The 10,296-nt window shown below is 38.6% G+C and overlaps 1 protein-coding gene across 1 annotated transcript in view; it reads right to left on the bottom strand.

The window, feature by feature from the left end:
- The window catches only part of LOC103182962 (parathyroid hormone 2 receptor), a 50,066-nt gene extending 40,704 nt beyond the window's left edge, over positions 1-9,362 (bottom strand). The window contains exon 1 of the mRNA XM_042336236.1: positions 9,230-9,362. Within this exon, the coding sequence (XP_042192170.1) occupies positions 9,230-9,362 (133 nt within the window). The remainder of the gene's footprint in view (positions 1-9,229) is intronic.
- Between the last annotated feature and the right edge of the window lie 934 nt (positions 9,363-10,296).

Below are 10,296 nucleotides of genomic sequence, written 5' to 3' on the forward strand. Positions count from 1 at the left end.
CGTTACAAAACTAAAACAACACAGACAGTGCCATCTGGTGGAATCAACATTTGTAGCTCAATTACTGTATGACTGAAAGGTTGTCAAATACAGACACAATGATTGGAAATCTGCCTCGAACAGTCCTTTATGCATTGAGACATTTTCTGATAATGTAACCATATATGTTTTCCTTCTGCATGGATAGTTATCCTGTTTATTTTTGGTGCTTATTTTGTGGTTTGGAGATACAGGGAGAAGGTTATTGTCACATTTGCACCACGCTTGATAATGGTGTTTATGTTTGACTTCATGTTAAGAACCTTGTTTGTTCTGTTGTCTTCTTTCTCCTGTACTTTGTGGTTTGAATAAGTAACATTATTGTTAATGTTGAATTGTTGCAGCGCAACTTGACACCACTGTCTGAAGAGCAGTACAAAATGTGAACATACGAACAGCCTTTTCTCAAACAGAACACTTCAGTTAATCATGCACTGTCTGTCAAATACTCCACAAGACCTTTTTGAAAATCAATTATTTCCGGAAGGCGCCAGTGACTCAATTACGTTGCAACAGTAACTTTACAATTTAGAGACACTTCATAAAGTAGCTTCCATTGTAATTTATGGATTAATCTCATGCATTCCTCAAAAGGAATACACAAAATTAATCAGGTCAATATCTGAATCCTTATTAGTTGTCATTTATTATGTTGTTTTCACATTTATACTCATCTTCCATTTCGACATAGTACGATCCATGTCTTGTAACGTAGAAATTCATATTTAGGTTATGAAAAACGTGTAGTGATAGAGAGATAAATAAAACACTAGTCCCATGACAGGGCGGATTTAGAAATGCTGAAAACATTAGGAAGTCATATTGTCTGCATATTGTTTTGAAGTTAAGTTTTTATCTTTGTTGACCATGAGAGACAGAATCCTCTTCAAATGATACCTGATCAAATTCCCTTTGAAACGCTTGAATGTAATTTACTATATCTTCCACTAGGTGACAACCTATTCCTTAAATTGGCAAGTGAGTCCTCAAACTGTGGCAGTTTGTGGCTCTCTCAATTTCTAACCATCTTTACTCTGTGTTTGCTATTCTATTTTATTTTGCAGAAAATACCCCTCTACATCCACCTGAAGGAGATCCTTCATTATTCAAAGCCTGGAACAACACTTAATCTTGAACATATCTATAAGAAAAGGTGGGTCTAAACAGAACCCTTTGATCTGGGATCCAAGATAAGTAGAAGAAAGGATTTAGGATCTACAGTAATATTTTTCAGAATTAACAGTAGTGCCCTGGATTTACTTGAGCCAAAATATCTTCTGTTACAAATGTTCACTGCCCAAAGATAATGCTCTTTACAGAGACTTGTCCTCAGTCGTATGACTTTTATAAGAGTTTTCACCCACGAGATGTGGAGCACAAAATGCATTCAAAATAATTGGTGAATGAACTACTTGATGCCTCACCAGAAATCCAAAAGCGAATCATGTGGGTTTGAATATTGCGTGTTCTCAGGCTGCTCTCATCAGGTTTCACTGTGATGTGTGTAGCAGATATGATAAATGGGTCAAGCACTAATCACAGGTACTTAAGCTGCATATTGCTTAATATAGTTTCAATACACATTCTTACGCCTGTTGAGATCGCACACAGTTAATTCAATAAGAAACCGAAGTAAGCTTGTAAAGGGATCTGATTTTAGGGGTGAGATTTTAGACTTGTAAAAAATTATTTTCTATTTTGTATACAGGATGGGTAAAGGATATCTACCTCCACTACAAGATGGCCACAACTCTCTTTGCATCTCGTTATTGCAATGCATTGATTCTTACGTCTATTATTTGCCAATGACTGCTTCTTTCTCCTGTTTTTCTAAAAGTAAGCTAATTTCTCTTTGTCTGCAGACTGGCTTCAGAAACAATTCCATTGATTGTGAAATAATAAAACTGTTAATCCTTGCACTTGATACAGCAGCTGTCACCTCATTGAAACATTTCAAAGGTTCACAGGATTTATTGCAAAGTGTAGTGGCTTTGTGTTTATAGGATATGAAATGGCATCAAGGAATGTAAATTTAAGACTGATCTTAGAACAAGGGAAGGGAGGAAACGTTAGAAGCAATTTTTCTTTGCACAAAATGTTATTAGGGTGTGGAATATTCTACCACAATTACCTATTGAAACTGAGTTATTTATGTAATTTAAAAGAAATTCTTGGGGTAATAATTCTTCAAAAAATAATAATAATAAATTGGCATTCAATCCAGACTGTTTGTGGGAAGCTGCTGTGCGCATTGGCTGCGTGTTTCACCCACAAAAATACAGTCAATTCACTTACAGTATATTCTGTGAAGCCTTTGGACATTCGAAGACTGATGAGGCGCTATATCAAATGCAAGGATTATTTATTATTATTATAATTGCCTATTGAAAAAGAGACACTTATGTAATTTAAAAGGAATTTAAACAGACCCTTGAAGAACAAAGATATTCAAGGAAAGAGGAGGGTATAAGATTAGAGTTGAAAGTCAGGAGTTAGCTCATATAGGCACAATGGTCTGAATGGACCTCTGTGGTGAAATTTCTGATTCCTGTTCTAAAATGTTACGTGAAATTTTATGTCTGAACGGCATAGTTGGATAACTTGAGGGACAAACTTTTGTTAGTGTTGTCTTCACTTAAGCTTGAATGGAGATACAAAAAGTAATATAAATGTTATGCTTAAAATCCTTTTCTCAAACAAATCACCTTTGTAAGATGTAAAATCCTAATGTATTACTATTTCACGGCAGTAGATGGCACTGTAAATCTTTGGAATATAAAGTATTATGCTGGTCGGGAAAGAAAATATAATATAACAGAGTTGAAGATAGAAGAAGATCAGATATCCAGTTGAGTATTAACCAGAGTTGAGAATGTGGAGGGGATGGATTGAACGACATCTTCACTTATATGAACTTTCCCTCTTTCAGATTTATTTATGGAAGTTAATGGTATGTATCTGGTAGGCGACTCACTCATGGTGATTGATGTTACAGACACTTGTGTTCCTGATTCAGAGTCAAGAAAATTGCTACTTCAGGGTATAATATGTGCCATCTATTTTTTGGGGGTCAGTCAGGTGTCTGACACATGTGGGAAACCATCACCGTGCTTTCCAAACCAGACTGAGGATTCCATGCATCCCATCGACACATTCCAGAGATAGATTGTTGGAGTGGAATGCACACTCTCTCCCTGGAGGACCGCAACCCGCTTACCTAATTCCGGAAAGCATTAGGCGCAGGTTGGCGAGAGCCAAGACTTGGACCCCAGAAAATGCATTGGGGTACTGCTGGAGCTAAAACCACATAGCTTGTCATTGATATCGCTGTCTGGCAAGATTTCCCATTGTTTGTCCAACTGAGACCACCCTACCCGTTAGGGTTTTAGCTTGCAGGGTTAACAGGAGGTGAGTGGGATGACTCCCTGCCCCAGTGACTGGTCAGGTTCTGCTCATGAGCCAGGCTGGCTGTGCTGTCATCAGCAGTGCTCTGGAGTAATACAGACCCCTCTCCCCCCCCAACTCAGGAACCGGACTTCCGAGACCACCACAGATGGCTGGCTTGATTTTGACAATCCATTGCCAAATTTGTGACCTTGGAGTCATTTCAGATCCAAGGAGACCCTCTCGCCATCCCCCTCCGCTCCTCCCCCGCCCAGGTGATACAAGGTGGATGGTTGGTACTGGGAACTCCCTGCGAGCTTCCCAGAGAAGAACACAAATTCATTTTTCCCCAGTAAATTTTACATGTGTTCTTGCTTGTGCGAGCAATACTGGTGCCATTTAAGGCTGAAAAGGTCAAACATTCATTTGAAATTGAAAAACTGTGTCTCATGTGTGTCACAATGACATTTGCTAACTGTTACAAACTTTGCATTCCAAAGATACAGTACATAACCTCTTTGTAAGCAGAGATTGAAGGTTCACTTGCATTGGTCTGCCTTGTGATTTAGACCTGCATCATCTTCATGAATGAATTTTTGTGAACACACATTTACTAAAATCACAATGTAACATTGTGAGTTGCATCAACACACTTGGCATCAGTATTGCTCTCAGCACAAGTAAGATCAAGTTTAAAGTTTACTGGGGAAAATTAATTTGTGCTCTTGCAGCACCTTCAGCACTTGATAGCATTTTTAAAAAATACCTTAATACCTCGCTGTAGTTGCTCTTGCTGAAGCTTGACTTCAAAAAAAGTCTTCCAGATAAAACTGGTTCTACACTCATCTCGCCTTAAGGTTTGTCTGGCTGAGAATTCCACTTAGTGGAGAATAATAGACAGATTTGAGATGTGAACTTGCACCTACTCCAAAGCGCCTGAAGTAATTTTAGTCAAGAATTTCAACAGCTACCAGAGAGAGGAGCTTTATGCTAGCTGGTTCGAGAAATGAAAGGAAGTTCCAGCTTTCTTTACCGCTCAATGTCTAATTGGTAATTCTGTTAAAAGTGCAGTGTTGATGTGAAAAAGAAATAATATAGTAAATGCATATATTTGTTTTAATATAATTTCAAACTCTAGTAACAATCACCAATAAATTGCTATGAATGATTGCCAAAATAATCCTGGTAAGAGAGACTGCGTTGGACGAATTATATCATCTGCAGCTGGTTATGATTCTAAAACACTAATTCATCTTAACATGTCTCTGAAAGCCATTATTGTAATAAAGAAGCATTGATTTTTCAATAGAATAAAATACTTCCATCATTTCTCATTAAAGCAATTGTGGATATCTATACAACACCTTCCAATCTCTTAAGTATTATAATTAAGAGAATACAGGTGTACTCATGTTCTAGTCTCCTATAAAATCCTAACCTTTTGATTCACGGCACAGCATTACAGCTCTCTGCTGCATCCAGAACTCAACTCTTCCTTCTTTCACAAATGTTCTTAGGTAGGCACTGCCGCATCACCCCTGCTCTAAAATTGAGTCTTTTTTTTAATATGGGAGATAAAAGCTATTCGTTGGTGAGGTGATGAAGTGATTGCTGTGCTGTTTAGGTTTGCAGCAGAAATGTGCAACTTTCAAACTTTGCATCACTGCCTTGGATACAGTCCAAGATGATACTATCTTGTGCTTCTATAAGGACAAGAGAGCTTTAGCTCTTTATTCTACAGGTCTTAGCCCATTAGCTTTATTCACAAATTTGCAACCTCAGCAAATTCCAATTGTGTGAACTCAACAACAATGACCACTTGTATTCATACAGCCCCCTTCACACAAGGTAACGTCTTGGAGCTCTTAACAGTGGCGGAGCGTGACGCCAAGCCAGGGAGAGAGGGAGGTTGATCGTAAGCACAGTCAAAGAGGAAGGTCTTCAGGTATGATCTGAAATGGAAAATGAAGGGGCAAAATAGGGGGAATTGAGGCAGAGAGTTCCAGAATCTCAGGGCTTAGTGGCCAAAAGTACAGTCACTAATGGTGAAGCTGAGGGGATGAGGGACTTTTTGTTGTTCATTTTATTTAATCGTTTTAAAGGCATTTTGTCAACTTTCTAAGCAGTGTCTGTTGGTAGAGAGACCATTACAAACGAGTGCCCTTAACTAACCAAGTAAGCATTAATAGAGCTAAGTGTCTGTATTCTTAAGCAGATTGGTAACTCAGTATTAGGTAGAAATTGCACTTTGGTTTCGATTTACTGTACTCTCTTAGCACTTTAGAGCATCTAGGATTTGGCAAATCTTTAAATATAGTCGTAAGGATGAAACCAATATATTTCTTTAAGTTTATTTCAAGGAGTCCAGAAAACTGTCTTCAAAGTTAAGACTGAATTCAACAATTTACTAAAAATCTGGCTGCTCTAAAAAGATAAGAAAATAGATTAAATCTAGAACCAGGTGTAATTGCAACAATATGTTATAATGTAATAATAATATTCCTTGCATTTGATATAGCATCTTATCACATCGTCCAAACATCTCAAAACACTTCACATGATATACTGTAAAGTGGATTGACTGTATTTTGTGGGCGAATCCTGGCAGCCAGTTTGCACACAAGCAATGTCCTACAAACAGCCATCGAGTGATTGACCATTTTTTTATTTGGGGGATCTGTTGGCCAGGACACCTGCTACTGTATGAATCACTGCTGGTTTTCTGTGAATATAACAGATCACTCCAGTCTGCTTATCCTGGGGTTTCTGGTGCATAGCCAGTTCTATCTTTAACTTCCTAACTTTCCGGATTTTTTTCTTCTTTGCTTTAAAAAATAATTTTCCGGACATTTCATCTGGGCAATACTTGCCAAGTATACTGTGCACAACTGTAGTTATTTCTACAGCTACTGATATTCTTTTAAATTTGCAGTGTGATAATTCAAGGATTGCTCGTGATGGATACAGTAAACTCCTTATAACTTGACCCTGGTTTAACTTGTCACAACCACTTAAGTTATCATGCTGTCAATATCCCGGCTGCGTTTTATTTATGTATTATACGTGTGCCTGACTCGCTACTCTGGATAACTCGTCATTGTAGCCCTTTTCCCTTGGAGCGACAAGTTACCAGGAGTTTAGTGTAGTTTGTTTGTTGCTGGTACTTTGGAGGATTATGATGTCTCAGAAGCAGGCTATTGCTACAGCATCAATTGCTGAGCACATGAAGCTGAAATAGATGTGGCTTCTTGGTAGTAACATTTGACACTACAATCTTGAAATAATTTGATCCAATTGAACTGTTTTTCAGATTGAATGCCACAAAGCATTCGAGAACAATCTGGCAAAAGACATATTATGGACATTGTAATTTATTGCAGGGACTGCCAGACAGTCCAACAAATGGAATGGATATCCAATTGATTATAAATCCGAACCAAGGAATTGTTCGATAGGGTTCCGCAATGTCTGATCACAAGACGCCAATTCATAATTCTAAGAAAATTATGAACCATAACTATTGAAGCTACTATTTATTGTGTGTTAAAGCTGAATATTTCTAAATAGAGTCCCGTGTAATAATGAAATACAATTTAAAAAGTATATTTTGAGTGCACGGAAGTCATCATTTAACATTATGCTTAAAGGGAATCTACTCCCTTCGCTGTGCATAAAAGTGTCAGCAGAGGATTTGCTGACTTATTCTGCATTTGATTTTTCACGTGGCAGCCATCTGGAATATCCAACTCTGTGTAGCCGATAGCAATGCTATGACCACTTAGTGTCCATCAGCTGTAGAAATAAATTTACATTGCTGTTGGCAAATTATTTCCTTTTTTAAAAAAATCTCCATCCACCACCTAGCTGTTACTTTGAAATGTTTGGGTATTATCGAAGTGTATAAATAATAATAGTAATTCTTGCATTTGATATAGCGCCTCATCACGTCTTCGAAATGTTTCAAAGTGCTTCACAGAATATACTGTAAGGTGAATTGACTGTATGTTTGTGGGTGAAACGCAACAGCCAATTGCGCACAGCAGCTTCCCACAAACAGTCATGGATTGAGTCATCAATTTATTATTCTATTTCTTTTGAAGCAATTATTAGCCCCACAAAAGGGATCCGCCAATCGACTAACAACCGGGTTCCTACTTACTGCTAGGTAAACAGAGGCATGTGGAGTAAGGAAACTTGTTCAACGTTGCGCCCTGCCGGGAATCGAACCTAGGTCTCTCGCTTGCAAGGCGAGCATCTAACCACTGAGCTACAGGAATTCATATAAAACAGAAATGTGCAACCTTTGATTTTGTTTTAGATTTTAAAAAAAGTTGCTGATCTCCAAGTCTCTTAATTTTGTTTCTTGCCCACATAGTTCCAAGTTAGGTGGAGATTCACTTTGACAGAGCAAAGTTGAATCATTGAATGTTTATGGCACAGAAGGAGGCCATTGCTCTCCTTGCTTACCTCACTGGAGCTATTCTATCCCACCCCATTTGTGTAACGTGTTCCACATTCTAACAACCACCTTTGTGTGGAAAAAAAATAAAGTTGTAATTTCTCCCATTTTTTCAAAACTTTGTTGTTTTTATTTTTTTTAAAAAGTGCACCCGGGTTAAAAGGAGCATTGTGGTACAATGTTCTCAGACGCTATTCTGCGTGAAGGGTACTATATCAGTTGAAGTAGTTATAATTGTTGTACAGGCTTGGCCATTACCTTCTTCGGTGGTTTGCACGATAGGCTTGGTGATTGGTATAATTGGAGACCAGTATAAAGGATCCAACTCCACCAGCTTGAACATCCTAAACTCACAATTTCAGAGTTTCCTGTTGCATGAGATTACAGGTAGTAATAATAACAAATCTTTGCATTCAATTTCATGTTGGGAAGATGCCTCAAAGCAATTCACAAGATTTACTGTAGAGTGTAGTGACTGTAATTTCTCGGCAGATATGAGATGCATCTGGTGAACATCTTGCAGCAGGATTCTTTGTGGCAAAAGAACAATGAAACTCATAAAACATTCAATCAGGAAAATCTGTTTCACCCACACAACTTTGTAACATCGGAAATGTTTCTTCTGCCAGGTTTCGGGTATAATCCAAGGTTGCACTATACTATTTCCATTTTTCTTTTTGACAAGCCTCTTCTGTTCCTATACCCTTTTGCCTGGGGTGTTGGCTTCTCATGCTCTGTGATTTGTGCCGGGGAGGACTGCTTCCCCTCTCCCCTACCTCAAAATTAAGTGCTCAGCTGCTAAAATGTACTCCATTGCCAAGTGCTGATGAAATACACTCTTGTGGTAAAGAACCAACCAATTAAATTGTCAGTCTAGACTAGGATATATGGGTAGCCTGTGCCAGATTACTGGAGATACTGATTCCCATGTGAATTCACTTTGTAAAATGTTATATGCATCAATAAATGAAATGTATTAATGGTGAGAAAAGCCACAGGGCTATAGCAGGAATAATACTACCAAACCTGGTTCCCACAAGGTCGGTTCAGATGAAGAAGACCCTTTGGTCCATTTGATGTCATTCTTTCAGAATACTCACTATACCATCCTCCCATCACAGTATTGAACTTTTTTTTTAATGAGTTCAGCCTCCTGGCCTCAACTACTTTTCCTGGCAATCTGTACAAGCTGTTGATTACCTTCTGGGGAAAGAAATACTTCCTGGTGTCTTTCCTGAAATTGCCATTTGCTTCTCTAAACCTGTATCCTTTTTGTTCTGCTGTCTTGATGTATCCTAAAGTATTCTTTTGGATTTACAATTTCAATCCTATTGAAAAAGTGTATACCTCTATTAGGTTCCCTCCTAGAAATCTCCTTTTCAGACTGAAGAGTTTGTTTCTCATGCATTCCTTTAACATTGGGATCATCCTCGTTGCTCTTCTCTGCACTGGCTGGGTTTTTATTTATATGCAAATCCATTTCAAGATCCTAACACTCGTTTTCAAATCCCTTCATGCCCTACCTCCCTACCTCTCCGAGCTGTTTAACCCCCCAACCCACAACCTGCTGCCTCTGCTCGACTGGCTCCGGCATTCTACATGTTCCTCGTGCCCTCCGTTCCACCATTGCTTGCCATGCTTTCAGCCACTACTCCCCGAAACTCTGGAACACATGCCTGAAGACCTTCCTACTTAACCATGCCTACGATCACCCTCTCACCCCGGATCGGCATTAAGCTCTGCACTGTCGAGCACTCTGGAACGCCGCCCTGCATGAAGAGCGCTATATAAATGTAAGTTGTTGTTGCAAGTAGGCCAGTGCTCTCCAGGAGAAGTATCTCAAGGCCTCAAACTAAATAATAATAACCCTTTCATTTCATATAGAACCTTCCACATCAGCAGGATCTCTATCACAGGATTTACTGTAAGGAGCAGTGATTGTATTTTTGTAGGCGAATGCAGCAGCGAATTTGTACAGAGCTATGTTCGACAAATAGCAAAAAGTGAATCACCAATTTTGTATGGAGAGGGGAGGGAATATTGACTAGGATACTTAATGTGTCAGCCAAAAAACAGATTCTAATGGAACTTAAATATTTTATTTTAGTATATTATGGAGTGTATACACTGTTACCATTAGACCTGCTGGGATTCAATGCTGTTTGCAGCATGCAGCTTCAACACTGGATTATTAGTCTAAATGCTTTACTAGTTTTATTTTGGGTGGAAGTTGTTTGAACAATGCATAGATGCCAGTATTGTTTACAGAGTGTAAATTTGCATGAAAGGTCGCTGGTGTGTTTCCAAAAACCTCTTAACCAGTTCTCATTTCCTCTTCTACTCCTGAGTTGTGATCAGAGAAACCTGGGCTCTCTGAATGAATAGGATGATTGTACTTCCGGTAGTTTCCAAAG

The sequence above is a fragment of the Callorhinchus milii genome, unplaced genomic scaffold, assembly GCF_018977255.1.
Source record: "Callorhinchus milii isolate IMCB2004 unplaced genomic scaffold, IMCB_Cmil_1.0 Scaffold6, whole genome shotgun sequence".
Classification (NCBI taxonomy): domain Eukaryota; kingdom Metazoa; phylum Chordata; class Chondrichthyes; order Chimaeriformes; family Callorhinchidae; genus Callorhinchus; species Callorhinchus milii.